This window comes from Aspergillus novofumigatus, assembly GCF_002847465.1.
Source record: "Aspergillus novofumigatus IBT 16806 chromosome Unknown P174scaffold_16, whole genome shotgun sequence".
Taxonomy (NCBI): domain Eukaryota; kingdom Fungi; phylum Ascomycota; class Eurotiomycetes; order Eurotiales; family Aspergillaceae; genus Aspergillus; species Aspergillus novofumigatus.
Window position 1 is genome coordinate 16,206 of NW_020194289.1, and position 15,285 is coordinate 31,490.

At 49.4% G+C, this 15,285-nt stretch overlaps 5 protein-coding genes across 5 annotated transcripts; 3 read left to right on the forward strand and 2 right to left on the reverse strand.

Moving 5' to 3' along the window:
• Positions 1 to 57: 57 nt before the first annotated feature.
• P174DRAFT_446496 (Kelch repeat-containing protein) lies at positions 58 to 1,896 on the reverse strand. The gene has a single exon (XM_024828591.1). The coding sequence runs from the start codon at positions 1,578 to 1,580 to the stop codon at positions 468 to 470; it is 1,113 nt and encodes a 370-aa protein (XP_024676957.1). The 5' UTR covers positions 1,581 to 1,896; the 3' UTR covers positions 58 to 467.
• Positions 1,897 to 2,160: 264 nt separating this feature from the next.
• Positions 2,161 to 4,836, forward strand: P174DRAFT_398077 (L-ascorbate oxidase). The gene is made up of 6 exons (XM_024823828.1): positions 2,161 to 2,627; positions 2,689 to 2,780; positions 2,838 to 2,912; positions 2,968 to 3,212; positions 3,294 to 4,406; positions 4,484 to 4,836. Exons 1-6 carry the CDS (start codon positions 2,462 to 2,464, stop codon positions 4,695 to 4,697), a joined length of 1,905 nt encoding a protein of 634 aa, XP_024676958.1. The 5' UTR covers positions 2,161 to 2,461; the 3' UTR covers positions 4,698 to 4,836.
• A 1,396-nt stretch (positions 4,837 to 6,232) lies between these two features.
• P174DRAFT_465201 (uncharacterized protein) lies at positions 6,233 to 8,307 on the forward strand (the record flags this gene model as incomplete). Its single annotated transcript, XM_024830511.1, has 6 exons — positions 6,233 to 6,754; positions 6,807 to 7,175; positions 7,217 to 7,711; positions 7,760 to 7,934; positions 7,988 to 8,104; positions 8,156 to 8,307. The coding sequence occupies 6 exons, from the start codon at positions 6,233 to 6,235 to the stop codon at positions 8,305 to 8,307; spliced, it is 1,830 nt and encodes a 609-aa protein (XP_024676959.1).
• Positions 8,308 to 9,830: 1,523 nt separating this feature from the next.
• On the forward strand, positions 9,831 to 10,995 carry P174DRAFT_465202 (FAD/NAD(P)-binding domain-containing protein; the record flags this gene model as incomplete). Its single annotated transcript, XM_024830512.1, has 2 exons — positions 9,831 to 10,241; positions 10,288 to 10,995. 2 exons carry the CDS (start codon positions 9,831 to 9,833, stop codon positions 10,993 to 10,995), a joined length of 1,119 nt encoding a protein of 372 aa, XP_024676960.1.
• A 419-nt stretch (positions 10,996 to 11,414) lies between these two features.
• P174DRAFT_508212 (KR-domain-containing protein) lies at positions 11,415 to 14,921 on the reverse strand (the record flags this gene model as incomplete). The annotated part of the gene is made up of 5 exons (XM_024831434.1): positions 13,282 to 14,921; positions 13,112 to 13,234; positions 12,279 to 13,060; positions 11,997 to 12,249; positions 11,415 to 11,948 (listed from the first exon to the last, which is right to left on the reverse strand). Exons 1-5 carry the CDS (start codon positions 14,908 to 14,910, stop codon positions 11,415 to 11,417), a joined length of 3,321 nt encoding a protein of 1,106 aa, XP_024676961.1. The 5' UTR covers positions 14,911 to 14,921.
• Positions 14,922 to 15,285: the final 364 nt, after the last annotated feature.

Genomic DNA, 15,285 nt, shown 5'->3' on the forward strand with positions numbered 1-15,285 from the left:
CAGGTCTTCACGGGTGAGTGTAGATCGAGGCTTGTGATGACATAGTATATTCCAAGGGTAGTTGTCGTGGTTCTATATCGCTTATCATGAAGACATAACAGGGGTCATGATTATCATAGGCTTCAGTATTTCCAGGGAATCGGGTAAATCCGTCATTATCACGGATGAACGATAGAGTATCTGATGCAGAAACGCCTTCGCGTTGAAGTTGTCATCTTACTTCGGCGTCGAGTATTCTATCGGGAGGGATGGGACAGAGAGAGTGGTTTAGAGAGATCAATGTACGGTAGGTAGTACTCTCTTGCATCCTCAACTATGGCTTGTCTTCGTGAGGAGGGGAGTACATGAGTTGGCAGTGGCACCAGAATTGTCTTGCCAGCACTTTTTGATGACACTTAATTGGTGAATACGGAAAACAGAACCAGATCGCCACTGAGGTAATTCATTCAAGGCATCCAAACGGGCTATCATCTCTTGAACAGCATCCAGGGTAAGTCAATAATAACTCGATATACCATAACCATCAGAGTCATGCTCTTCTCTCCCAAATCCTGGATAGGAGGTTTGAATGTCTGAACAACTGGCGTCAAAGTCGCCCCCGTCACAATTCCTCCGCCAGGAATCACAATCTCACCCTTATATACCACAGCATCAGACCCGTGAATTGGTAGAGGCATGTCTGCATAATCGATCCAAGTATTTATTGCGGCGTCGTAAGCCTGCATCTCAGGGAAAACGGCAGTGGGAGTACGGCGGTCCCCTTCTCCGCCTGCCATGAATATCTGAGAACCGATAGTAGCAGAAACGGCACCCCCACGCGCAATAGGCATGGACTCGAACGCTGTCGACCATTGGTGAGAGGTGAGGTTGAACCCAAACACAGTGGAGACTACATTCTTGTTCCCAAACTCGCGTCCCCCCAATATATACAACATATCCTGGGCGATGCCTTTACCAGCGTGATCACGCGGGGCAGGCAGGTCTGGCAGGGTCGTCCACTCTCGGGTTCTCACGTTGTACGATGTGAATCGGGACACTGTTCCTTCCTGATCATAGGTAATGTTTGTGTACGCAAGTCCTCCGGGGAGGTAGATGGTGTCATCAACAGCCAAAGTCGCTGCACTGCCAATTTCTCGTCCCTCGGGCATGCTAGGCAGTACGGTCCACTCGTCAGTGGCAGGATCATAGACTGCTGACTTGCCTGTCGCATTCCAATACGTTTCATCGACTGCTTCCAAGCCGCCAAGATAGTAGATCTTGTCATCGACGACGGCGACATTGGCATGATTCAGAGCGGCAGGCATCGGAGCCGTCTCTGTCCAAGTGCCGGTTATCATGTTGTATTTCTGGACGATATTGGTGGTAGCATATTCCTTGCCATCCCACGGCAGAATGCCGCCAAGAACGTAGATCTCGTCGCCAACCAGGACCGCTGCGTGCTCTTGGCGAGGGTATTCGAAACCATCGCGCGTGATGTTGGGCAGTGTTGACCATTTACCAGGAAGAGGAGTCTCGTTGGTTGGCAGACCCTCACAGCCAGAAGCCAGAAGCAGGAGCGCTGTGATGACAGTCGCAATCATCTTTGTGGTATGACAGGAGTTCAAGAAGCACCACTTGAGCAGTGCATAAATTTCACGTTTATGATTGTCAACTATGAGCGCACAGAGCTGGCGGTGTGATTGACGGTAGCTTTGAGAGGCTGAGCTAGCAATGTCTTTGATGGAGCATCTGGTGAATTATCTGGTCGCATTCTCCTAGCCCACGAGGTTGATCACGTGTGAAAGGTTGGACAGTAGCATCATCCGATATTGTTGGGGCATGGTAGTGTTCGCGCCAAAGTACGAGAGGTCCGAAGGATCACCAAAAGGACCTTGCAGGATATCGTATACACTAACCTCGACGTCTATAATCTCACAGCTCCACTCGGCGTTGCCGACCCAGCTATAATATAAGACACATTGCCAGACCGGGTGGGTCCACAGTCTCTGATAACCGGATAGCCGAGGTGATTCAGTGTTGGAAACGTGTTGGATCCGAAACCACTAGGCCTGGCAAGAGCACCCCTGGCTTTCGAGGTTGCATCGATGAGGCCTATCTTACTGCGCTCGGTTTTGCACGGAGCATAAGATGTGATTCGCCTCGCAGCATGTGGGGTCATATTCGCCCTGAATCCTGATCATGGTCGGGCCAAGGCTGGAATCCTTGCTGAGAGACGAAAACTTGATACGACCGTCGACTAATGCCATCATCTCCCAGCCCTGTCGGAACTGCAATTTCATTGATGGGTGGTCAAAGTACCTGCGACGTGGGCTAGTGGTTCCTCGACCGATTCAATACGTGCTCCGTAGTATTGGATGACCAGAAAAGGCAGACCAGACACTGAGTGTCATCTGGCATCTGAGTCTCCTCCGATCTGCCACATACAGGGGCTTTATTCGATCAAAAGATTCCAGATCAAGTCATGTCTCCAATTCTTGAGGTCTGCATAGCGTTGACAGCTCTTTGTTCGACAGTCGCGTCGCGGTATACAACTCATGGTTCCGATTTCCAACCCGATCACATACTCCGAGTGTCTGAGCAAGTGTTTCCTGTAGCTTGCGTGACCCGGCCCAGCACGTTAGTCAATGGTTAGTCTAGCTCCCGTTGTCATCGTAGTCGCCCTGACTGAAGCTCATGAATTATCAACAGGAACCTCACCAGGTCCAGCCCTCTACCTGAGGGAAGACCAAACCACTTGGGTGAGAGTGTACAATGATCTGGAATCAAAGAATACTACTATAGTATTGACAAATCTCCTTTGACTATGAAACAAGTATGACCTGACGATATTCCAACAGCACTGGCATGGTCTAAGTCAGTCCACTGCTCCGTTCTCCGATGGTTCACCTCAGGCAAGTCAATGGCCCATCAAGGTGAGTTCGTTGAGAGGCCGGAATGGAAGAAAAGATCTACTGATCAACCACAAAGCCGGGAGAATACTTCGACTATGAAATCAGGCCGAACGTCGGTGAGGCTGGAACACATTTCTACCATTCCCATGTCGGGTTCCAAGCAGTATCTGCAGCCGGACCTCTCATTGTCGAAGAAAAGCACGGTAAATCGCCACCTTTTACGTACGACGAAGAACGCATCATGTTCATTTCCGAGCTTTACAACAAAACCGACTCGATGACGGAGACTGAGCTGCTCAGGCCCTATAATGTGGTCCGATGGTTAGTCGCAACTTATGCCGTCAACCCATGGTCGAACAGGGTTAAAACTGATCTCTAAATGTTTTGCTCGCATTTTTCCAGGACTGGCGACCCCTCGACAATACTGATGAACGGGAATAGTTTCCCTGGTATGAGTGCGAATGAGACAGATACGCCTGAGCCGTGGGTCATGCCAGATCCATCACTCGTGGAAAGCTGTGGCCCTGAGGTAATTCAAGTTGATCCCGACAAGACATATCGCATGCGAATCATTGGTGGACCAGCTCTGAACCTCGTGACCTTGGGGTTCGAAGACCACCAAGAGCTGTCGGTCATGGCTGCAGATGGGAAATACACCAAGCTGGCGAAAACGGAACGCATCCAGATTGCCTCCGGCCAACGCTTCGATTTTCTTCTCCACACGAAGACGGAGGATGAGCTACGACGTCTTGGAAAAAGTGCTTTTTGGATCCAGATGGAGTCACGCTATCGACCTATGAACGTCTCTTCTTACGCGCTGCTCTCGTACAATACTACCAGTGATCTTGCCTTCAACCAGACTACAGACTTGGTGCCTCCCGAGAAACAGCCCCTAAGCCTGCCGAACAAGGTCTACGACTGGCTGGAGTATGTTCTTGAGCCTTTGGAGCCCAACGGGTTCCCAACCGCCGACAAGGTGGACCGGACAGTGGTCCTGACATCGATCCAGCTTATCGCGAAGGAGGGCGTGTATGCGACTGTATCGAACCACACTTGGACCGAAACCAATCCACACAGGGGAAACACTCCATTCTGGAAACAGGAGCACCAGGGGGAGACCCCATATCTGGTTGACATCTTCAGGCGCGGGGACAGGGCAATACCAGATTACGAGACCACGGTACAGAAGCATGGGGGATGGGATCCCGATCTCAACGTGTACGTAGCCAAGGTTGGTGAGATCATCGACATCATCATGGTCAACCAGCCGAATGGTCTGGACATCGGCTTCGACCTTCATCCATGGCATATTCACGGCGGCCACATCTATGATCTTGGCAGCGGGCCTGGCACGTACAATGCGACAGCTAACGAGGAGAAATTGAAGGGTTACAACCCCGTGATAAGAGATACGACCATGCTTTACAAATACACCCCGGGGCAGTATGTCGGCGAGAACAAGAATTTTACGGACCAAGGATGGCGGGCTTGGCGATTACATGTTCAGGATCCTGGGTAAGTCTCCTTCACTCACGTTTTGTGGAAGATCATTGTGCGCTAACACCGTGCTTTTTTTTTGTTCTTCGCGCCAGGGTGTGGATGGTACACTGCCACACACTTCAGCATATGATCATGGGAATGCAGACTGTGTGGGTGATGGGCAATGCATCGGAGATCACGCGTGGAGTATTGCCGGAGTCTTTGGAAGGCTATCTAAATTACGGAGGTGATGCGTATGGCAATGCTAGCTACGATCCCCTTGTGCAACATCATTTCGGAGATGGATTGCAACAGATCCTCCAATAAAGGGAGAGGATGTCAACTGGATTGGGAAGAGTACAAGACATTACCTGAGGGCCATCCCACTAGTGAGAAGATAATTTTAATCTATGCCGTGATGTCCAAGGTCGAGAGTGATTGATTGGACCTTTCGGAAGTTGAAGAGTACTTTGGATAATGATGATAGATTCCCGATTGGCTTCATTTCATTGGTCGGCTCGTAAAGTACTCTTGTATAAAAACAGAATTTGGCGCTCCGACCCGGACCGAGCAAAGGCGATGCCAGTATTTCCAGATAAGAAGTGTCGCAAAAGAAAATATAATCCCACACATGAAGGTACCAGTCATGCGTGCCATTGTACCTGGAATGCTGAAGTAGAGTCATGATCCACAACACCGTGGAAGGGCGAAGCCTGCGGTGTCGAGCATGAATCATTCGAAAAGCTCGAAGCCTTGGCTTAGTGGTGCTCGATAGCGGGGCCTTAACAGAGATGGAGTAATTGTGTATTAGTGGCCCCCAAGCTTCACGCACTATAGGGGTGGCGTTACTGTGTCCAGTTTCCGGCCAGGGTCTAATTCTAGTCTGTGCCTGCCAGGGAAGTCGCACTGGGCATTCGGGCTTGCCGATTCTTGATGCAGATCTGGTCTTAGTATGGCTTGCGTGTGACGTGTCCCTATAAGCTAATCTGGAATAGGCAATGAAATAGGTGGCTTCCCTTAGCCTTAGTGGCTAAATTCACGGGATACCCCAGGCGGACATCCGTGGCGTCCTAGAATGAAAGCAATAGATCACTTAGGCCAGCGCATACCTCTAACAATAAACCCGACAGGTGGATTCAGTCATGCTCTGAAAGTTTCGGTCTCGAAAGTGTGGAAGTTACATCACCACAACATCTCGAACTTTTAATCTGGTGGGGATCACCCTCATTGCGTCTCGGAAACTCGGAAAATCAGAAATGTGTCGGGGCATGCAGACATTTTTAATTCCCGGCTATGCAGGGGTACCGATATCAAAGTTGATATCCGGTACGTCGGAATCCAGCATGCAGGAGTCTTTGTCGGCCTCGTCTCCTAGCCGGCATGTAGAGAGCTCAACGACCTTCAGTATGGATAACGGGTTGCTTCTACCGACTAGTTCTCGGCGAATCCATCAGTTCAACAAGGATCTTCGGCGTTACTCCCACATGGATGTTGTCAGAGCGATGGAGTACTGTATGGAGTAGCCGCTTCCTCCAGGCATGCTAAAACCGTCTCTGCATCCAGCAGCTCTTTGGCAATCTCTCTTACAACGCCGTATCTACCGGCTAAGTTCGGAAACATGCTAGCCAACGGAACGGTCGGTAAGCGTAGACCTGTCTGTTCACTAATATTGTACCCGGCATTTCGATTTAGTTTTGGTTAGGGCAAACAATGCAAAGATCAGTCGTCAGCCAAATGTGAAGTTGTCTCTGCAACGAGGTGAACGTAATCATCAGCACCGGCCCTTCTTCTCAAATCTTCCCATCGGTCTATGAGAAGGTATCGCGGCATTCTCTTCTTAGTAGCACTCAAACAACGACAAAATGAGTTCGAAATTTGACGTTGTCATCTGTGGCAGCGGCACCGCTGGTTTAGCAGCCGCGACATGGCTGGCACAATACGGAGTTGGATGCAAGATCTTAGAGTCTCGATCTGGGCCACTGGAAGTTGGGCAAGCAGATGGCATTCAAGTCCGATCTGTGGAAATTTTCGAAAGTTTCGGCATGGCCGAGGAACTGCTCAGAGAAGCGTATCACAACATTGAAGTGGCCTTTTGGTGCTCCGACCCTATAGGAAGTGGCATGGGCATCGTGCGCAAACGAAGCGCGCACGCCACGACCCCGGGCCTGTCGCATATGCCTCGTGTTATCTTGAACCAAGCACGGTTCATTGCTATGTGGTTGGAAGCTATGAGGCGACGGAATCGGCAGGAAGTTGACTACGGACACAAGGTGACGAAAGTCACGGTTGATGGAGAGAAAGCCATGGATCCAGAAGCTCATCCGGTGACCATTGTGACTGAGAAGGGCGGTAAAGAGGAGGTGTTTGAAGCCAAGTATTGCTTGGTATATTATGATTTGTTCTGCGGTTAGTAACACTCCAGCTAACAATCTGTAGGCAAGCGATGGCGCCCATAGCGCTGTCCGAAAGTCTTTGGGCTTCAATATGGTCGGAGAAACGTCCGACTCGATTTGGGGCGTGATGGATGTCTTTCCACGAACCGACTTCCCCGACATCCGGAAACAATGTATAATACAATCTGACGCCGGCAGCATTATTACCATACCTCGAGAAGGCGGCTCTATGGTTCGCGTCTATGTAGAACTCGCGTCAGGGACCAGAGCGAAAGACGTAACACTTGAAGATATACAAAATGCTTCGCGTCAGGTCTTTCAGCCGTATACGCTCGACGTTGCAGATGTATGGTGGTGGTCAGCCTATCCTATTGGACAGCGTATCGCGGACCATTTCTCAAAAGCCAACCGCGTCTTCTTAACGGGGATGCTTGCCACACGCATTCTCCGAAGGCAGGCCAAGGCATGAACGTCAGCTTGCAGGATGGGTACAATATCGGCTGGAAATTAGCCTCCGTCCTCAAAGGCCATGCTGGACCAGAACTGCTCGAGACTTATGTCCTGGAACGGCAGAAGGTAGCAGATGTGCTGATTAACTGGGATAAAGTCTGGGCGAAACAGATGTCCTCGATAGCCAAAGAGGACGGCGGTGTCGTCGATGCCAACGGCAAGATTGACTTCAGCGAAATCTTTGTGAAGGCAGAGGCGTTTACAGCCGGACTGACGGTCATCTACGACGATTCCATCATAACCCAGGCCGAAGGAAGCAATCAGCAAGCGGCCACAAATCTCAAAGTCGGGATGCGACTTCAGGGTGTCCAGGTGGTTCGATTCTGCGATGCAAAAGTAATGAAGTCAGTGAATGCTCTACCTTCTGATGGGCGGTGGAGGATCATAGTCTTTCCAGGAGACATTCGACAGCAGTTAGCCTCTACAAAGCTAAATCAGGTGAGTATGCTTCCACCGAAAGCACATGTATCCTAATACGTAGCTCAGCTTGGGACATACCTGTTCTCAAATCATGGTCCGATCCGGAAATACCTACCTCCCGGCGCGGACATTGACAGCTTGATCGAGGTCATTGTAATTCTCTCTGGTGAGAGACTCGAGATACAACAAGAACAGATACCAGATGCTTTTTGGCCTGCAACTGGCAAATACAGGATGAGAGGTAAGCATGGTTCTTATATTACCAATGATTTAGCTTGCCAATGACAGAACTAGACTTGCACAAAATCTACATTGATGACGAAAGTTATCACAACGGCCACGGTCACGCATACGAGTTTTATGGAATCAACCCCGCACAGGGAGCAGTTGCTATTGTCCGTCCAGATCAATGTAAGTATCCTTGGCTTAGTTCCTTTCGGACTCAGTATTGACCCGTGGCAGATGTTTCGAAGGTCCTCGATATGAAAAACCTCGAAGGGATTGGTACCTTCTTCGAGAGATTTCTGCAGGAAAAGGGACAGACAAACGGCTCGCTGCAGGGTCAGACGAATGGATCATTGAGTGAGCATGTGGAAGATTACACGAGCGGATGAGTCAGTGGATATGTGAATGGCCACGTAAATGGACATGTGAATGGTTACGTCGAAGGGTGAGGAAGGATTTTAAACACTGAATGTACCCCTTCTCTCGTCTGTTTGTTAGAAATGGGCGTCATACACCAAGGTCTTGACTACCTAGGTGATATCGAAGGCGCCACGACTTGGCAATCAAGGTCTTCCATCTTGTCTTCAAATTGAGGTTGTTCCCTCGCATAATCTCTATGACTCGAGACCCAGAGAAGCCGGAAAATGCTCTCGAAGCCTACTAGGTACACCTGACATGTGCTGTGACGGGGACAAATGTAGATATTCGTGGTGGTACCAATTTTGGTACCAATTTCTGATATGAGACGAAAAGGGAGTACATGAGTCGCCACTGGCACCGGTACTCATTGCAAATTAACAGATAACCATCTTTGTTCCCATGCATATCAATATCTCCGCCTGATCCTTAACATAACTAGGTTTAGCGTGGGGGATCTTTTGTATAGTGTCCCTATGTGATTGATGGATATATTCACGAGGCAGAGGAAAGAAAAGAAGACTGGCTTGGTATGTAAGGTGGGGATCGTCGGGGGAGGGTGACTTGATGTTTCGGTGACTCTGTTTTGTGACTCGCGGCAAGATTTTCCGGCCCGCCCCTTCCGTATTCCATAAGCCGGTAGTGGGTCGAGCAGAGCCGGCCGGCTACAAGGCACGCCAAGTGGAGAAGCCGAGGCAGCCACGATTGACGACCCGGGGGCCATAGGCTGCTCTTTACCGTCTATATTCTGTGGAGGGGCGCCTGCCCCAAGCCGAGTGCCTTCCTTCGTTGCTTCAGTAGCACAAAGGACGTTCGTTTGTAAGAACTTCGATGCCTTTAGCCCCTCTCGTTGACATAACTCAAGACCCTGCCCGCCAATGGGTTTGAGGATCCCCGACACCGTTCAAAGTAGGGCTAGCCGATCACGACGTGCATTCCCGAGTCCGTATTGCCGAAGGGGTCAATGGAAATCTGGCGTACTCGCCGGTCAGCGAACCAATGAACACGAGGTTTTGTCGGAGGATTGCATATGCGAATACTACCGAGCACATGAAATGAATGCTGTCCGTGATGCCAGCCAACAGGTGCAAAACGGCAGTGTATGACGCTTGCGGTTTTGGCTGAGGGTTTGGCTGAGGTTTTCGCGTTTAGATCGAGGATCTGGGTTCATAAGTCGCATAAATCGAAGCTGCAGACCTTGGTGATCTCCCCGCTCCAAATCGTCAAATAGAACAATCAGTTCGTGTGACGCTGTACGCACCAATCATCTGATATCAACCTGCCACTTGCCATGCATGTAAGTCACTTTCCCCCTTTCGCACATAGGCAGCGATGAACTTTATGTATCAAGGTCATCGTTGTTGGAGCCGGCCCTTGTGGCTTTTCCTTGAGCTTGGTCCTGGCCCGGGCTGGTATACACGTGACACTGCTGGACAAAGCAGACGGGGTAGGTTCTCAGCCACGGGCTGCACACATCTTTGCTCCTGGCATACAAATGCTCAGGCGTGCTGGAGTCTTGGGTGACGTTCGGCGTGCTGGTTTTGTCCCCAAGAATTGGTCGTTTCGCAAGGCTGATGGCACACCGATCGTGACAATTGAGGACTTTGCACCGTCGAAGAGTCCAGATGCTACGACTGTACTGCCCATAGACACTCTGGGAAAGATCCTGTGGTGTCATGCGCAGAAAAACGACAAGATCTCTGTGAGATGGGGCTGTCATGTTCTGGACGTTGGGCAAGACGAAGACTCTGCATGGGTATCAGTCCGCGAGAATAGTGGAACTGAGAAGATCGTCAGAGCACACTTTGTGTGTGGCTGTGATGGAGCGACTAGCCAAGTACGCAAGTCGCTGTTTGGCGGGGAATTTCGCGGGAAGACCTGGAACGACCAGATGGTTGCAACGAACGTAGGTGGAGACTTGAGAAGTCGAAGTTCTTGCTAAACGCACCCAGGTGTACTATCCATTCGATGAATGGGGCTACGATGATCTCAACACCTTTATTGATCCCAAGGACTGGCATATTGTTGCTCGCCTGACGAAGGATGGACTTTGGCGTGTCTCATACCGACAAGACGGTAGCAAAAGTTTGCGTGAAATTCTTGATGATCACCCAGCCCGGTTCGAGCACTTGCTTCCCGGCCACCCCAAGCCTGACGATTACACTATTCTCAACATAAGTCCGTATCGATTACATCAACGATCCGCGGAGAAATATCGAGTTGGCCGTATCTGTCTGGCAGCCGATGCTGCGCATCTCTGCAATCCGTGGGGCGGCTTAGGTCTGACAGGAGGCTTTGCAGATGCGATAGGATTATCCGAGTGCCTCATAGGTATTCACATGGGTCGGGCGGATCACAGCATTTTGGACAAGTACGACGAGGTGCGTAGATCCATTTACTGGAATTTCACAGACCCGGTCTCAACGAGCAACTTCATGCGAGTCTCAACTTCGGACCCGGAGACGATCCTTGAGAAGGACCCAGTGATAGCCACTTTTGCTCGTATGCATGATGATTCTAAGATTAGGGACGATTTTGACATGGTATGTTTTCATTTCAAAACTTCTGTCAACTTGGCCTCACTCTTGCAGCACATTTACGGGATCCTTCATGACTTTACTCAATACTACAGTGCCGGCAAGGGACAAGCATCACTCTGAAAGAGTGAGGTTATATGGGATTCGGTGGTTTGGCGGTTACGTATCTGGAAATAAAGATTCCTTCTGACCTTGATCTCTTCCTGGGCTTTACGGCCGTAAGCGATAAAGCATTGTTGTGGGACAAAGACCTCACTAATAGAGGGGTGGCTTTTGTTACCAAGAGTCTGACTGGTAGAGTAATGCGACTATCCGTGCATGATACCGTGCCAAATATTTTCGGCGTCTTAGAAACATTCATCATAATACTTGGGCAGACATATTACAGTAATATCCCTTGTAAGTGAAGTCATGGAATTCCCCTTCAACGTATCATGAATCCTAAATATTATTTTTTGAAACAGCAGATGTATTTCACAAGACACCTTCCAATCTCAGTCTCTCCTGGTGCTATAAGCCCGATTCAGGAGACTCTTCACCTCCTAATGTTCAGATCCACCAATAGGTTCAAAGTGATGTGATATAGCCATCCGAGAATCTTTCTTCCAAGCTACCCGACATGTAGGGGCGGCCATCGGCTTCCTCGACCTTATACCAAGACCAAGTTGGCTTCGGTGCATGAGTTGATCGCCTCCAGGACGGGAATGCGCAAAAGATATAGTCAAGGCATCTATGAGGTGTCGCTCATTGAGAAAGTAATAACCGCTCCTCTTCAAATTCTTCATGAGAGCTCCGCTCTTCACTGCCATACCGATGCTCCCCATGAAACCAATGTCGATTACCGAGGCTGGAAGATTCTGGCCATGACGGTAGTTGACAAATGCGTCTAAGAACGAGTTTGCCGCGTTGTAGTTTCCCTGTCCCCATTGGCCTGTGATGCCGCAGATCGAGGAGAAAAGCAAGAAAAAGTCTAGGTCAGCAGAAAGGGTAGCGTGATGCAGGTTCCAAGTGCCTTGAACCTTTGGCTGTACACACGTTTGCCACTCATCGAATGTCATCTGTGACATTAAGTTGTCCTTCAATACCAGTTAGCAAAATTTCACATCAAAGGTAAATATACGTACCCGCATAACAGCCGACATCTGAATAACGCCAGCGATTGGAGCCGTCGCTTGCTTAATGGCTTCTTCTACATCTGGCTGATTTGTGACACTGCCCACAAATGGTGTGACCGTACACCCTTGGGCTCGAAGTCTGTCAAAAAACGGCGTAGTCTCAGAACCTTCCTTCGCAGAGCGAGAAAAGAAAATGATGTTCCGAGCCCCATTCTCTACCATCCAGGTCGAGATCATCCGACCGAGTCCCCCAGTCCTCCAACTAGTAGGTAGCAGCAGTTTGGTCGAAACCGGACAGATTCGGGATCCATAGCGGTCATAGGGCTGAAGTTTTGGGAACCAGAATCGTTTTCAGCAGGGCGGGCGGCTAGATTAGCATACTCTGCTTCAGCTGTTGTCCATTGGAGCCTTGGTATCTTGATCTCTCCATCAACAATCGCGTATTCGTAGTCTGGGTCGAGGTCTTTCGACTTGCTGCGACGGCTGAGGCCTTCGTATATTTTGAGGAGCGATTTGCTCAGGCTGACATTCATCGTGCGCTTCGGATCCAGTTCCACCGTGGTAATGTCCTTTTTGAATTCAGATCTAATTGTTCTCATCAGGCCGAGTATCATTGATGAGTTGGGATTCTTGCAATAGATCTGGGCACTTGGGGTAACCCAGATCATTTTGCCTTTCATGCCTGATACAAGCTTAACAAATCTAGACAGTTCAGCTTCCGTGATGTTATACAGATATGGCTCGTCGAAGTCGACAAACACCATTATGTCCCGGCTAGGTGGTATATCGCCATCTATCGTGCTTTTCACGCACTTTATGTTATGGTCCCCGAAGGTCTTCTCAATTTCGCGAATGAGAGGAAGATGATATGCCGGACCGACAACCGTAATTTCCGACGAAGTTTCGGGCACAGGTTGTTTCACCCTCGCAAAGACTTTGGGTGCTGGGGTCGAGTCATTATCCTGATTGCCAAATACGAAACCATTCTCTGTCAGTGCCGCATACACATCTTCAAAAGAAGACTTGGTTTTAGACCCAGTTGACGCATTTGGAGACTCTTTGGTTATGTAGTCCTAGAGATCATAATCAGCATTATATTTCTTGTAGTGTCATGCCCCACATACCTTCAGTACCAATAACCATTCCGGTTCTGGAACGCCCTCGAGCAGTACTACATGTCCTTGAGGACTAATCAGTTGTTTGAGGTTTTTTGCACCAATTGTTGCATTGCTCCCCAATGCCGCAAACTGGACATTTGTTAGCGGAAGCCGTTTTGAATTTTCGCTACTCTTACGTCTGTGATGATTATGAGATCATGAGTTCCCGGCTTCAATCCTTGCTCTTCAATTCTTTTCTCGGCGTTGAAAATCAGCGGTTGAACATTGCCGTTTTCCCTGAGACTCTCCTTTAGGTTGGTCGTAGAATCCAGTGACGTCGAAGCGGACAGGTAGGAGGAATACAATGGCTCATCAAATTGTGTTCGAAGAGCCTTCAGCAATAGATTTGTGCTGTCTTTCGCGCCACTTCCTAGTTCAAGGACTTTCAGCTTCGGATTCTTATAAGCTAGGAGCCGAAGTGATTCGCATAGCGTCCCACTGTTCCGAACGAGCGGATGTAATTGATCAAGTAGCAGCTGTCTCTCGCTGTCGCTTCCCGAGAATGGTGTATTGTCTGTGAGACACCTTTCCAATGCAAGACTGAGGGAGGAGAGTTCTGTTTCGCTTATTTGAGTCTTGAACAATTTAATAAGCTTTGTACGGCTGCTGGGCCCACACTCAACAAAAGGAGATACATCGGGTACTAGACCGAATCTTCCCTTTCTCCTGGTGCCAATCATCTTCAGAATTCTCTTCGAGTATGTTTGGCTTTGTGCGCCAATATCCTCTGACCGCAGAGCATAGAGTAGAGCTAAGCGCTCGAGGACAACACTTGAGTCTAGATCTGACTGAAAGGGTGCCAAAAACTGATTCAAGTTGTGGTAAGTTGAATCAGTGTCCCAATTGATGAAAGAAAACAGCTTGCGGTCTGTTTGCCGTTCCAGGTCGGGGATTGGGGTGAGGTTGCACTGTCCACTCAGGATCAGGAGACCATTTTCATTCACAGCAGAAAAGTTGCACGTCGAATTCTGAAGGCGACCTGGGTTCACCATGCTGTTGACTCTAAGTTTGCTCCACGCGTTGTTGGAGACGACAAGGTGCTGGATCGATGTTATAGCAGAGAGATCGGCCAAGAGCCGACCTTGGCCTTTGCAAGCTGCGATCATCGAGAGTTGCAAACAGTGGTCGATGAAGACTGGATGAGCGGCAGAGTCCGTTGTATCGAGCATTGGCATAATTGTGGCACTCGCTTTGTTCTCTGTGAAGTCTACCGAGATATCGCTGAGGCCACGCTGTGAGGCACCATACTCGATGCCACGATCTGCGACCATATCATACCAGTAGTCTGAACTGACTGGCCAGTGGGAATCTCCGTTCTGAGTAAGATCTTGCAACATTTTTGTGTCGAGAACAGCGTCCCTTGCTACCAGACCGGTACACAGCCCGATCGATTGGCCTCCATTGCGGGAAGCAATCTCAATCTCATACCACTGTCTATTTTCCTCATCCAGGCCCTGAGGTCGAAGCTTCGCGTGAAGTTCAAGCTTGTCGTCTGAATCGAAAACTAGAGAAGAACTAATGGAGAGATCCTTCATAGAGAAGCACTCCGACTTCGATTCTGACAGCTGCCGCACACATTCGCCCGCTATTGCTACGTATCCAGCAACTGGAAACGTCCTGCTGCCGAACAGTAATTGGTCATAGAGCCATGGATCCTCTTTTGAGTCGAGAAAGCTCGTCCATGATAGCTCATTGTCACTGCTCTGAGGGGCTCGTGAGCCAAGAAGCCTCTGACTCGCTCGTTTCTCCGCTTGATGCATGTCCATTTTCAAGATCCTCTCTCTGATATTGTCGATACCATCCCTGAATGCTGTGTCTGATATGTGCGCTCACTTAAAGGCTGAGCTACAGCGTAAGACTTTCTCAACGTTGCTGCTTGTGTTTACTAGCTTCGGCTTTTAGTTGCCTTGTCGGGTTCTGTTCAGCGTTCCCGTCCCGGTTAACTTTTCCAGCAGATCAACCGAAGCGGCATCCATCCCTGCAAGCCAAGCCTTAACACTTTAACAGAGCTTCAACGACAATTGCTTAGGCAAACCAAATTTCCGTCTCTTATCGGAATTTCGGAATCTGACAAGCAGTACTTGTTCGCATGTTTTATTCGGTAGTAGAGTAGCCGAGGTGCGAGATGCCTTATCGCATCC

Excerpts from the sequence above, each read along its gene's own strand:
- P174DRAFT_446496 (XM_024828591.1), bottom strand. The coding sequence starts at position 1,580 with ATGATTGCGACTGTCATCACAGCGCTCCTGCTTCTGGCTTCTGGCTGT.
- P174DRAFT_398077 (XM_024823828.1), top strand. The coding sequence starts at position 2,462 with ATGTCTCCAATTCTTGAGGTCTGCATAGCGTTGACAGCTCTTTGTTCG. Across the intron at positions 2,628-2,688 it reads GCCCAGCACGTTAGTCAATG|GAACCTCACCAGGTCCAGCC; the intron begins GTTAGTCTAGCT and ends AATTATCAACAG. Across the intron at positions 2,913-2,967 it reads CAAGTCAATGGCCCATCAAG|CCGGGAGAATACTTCGACTA; the intron begins GTGAGTTCGTTG and ends TCAACCACAAAG.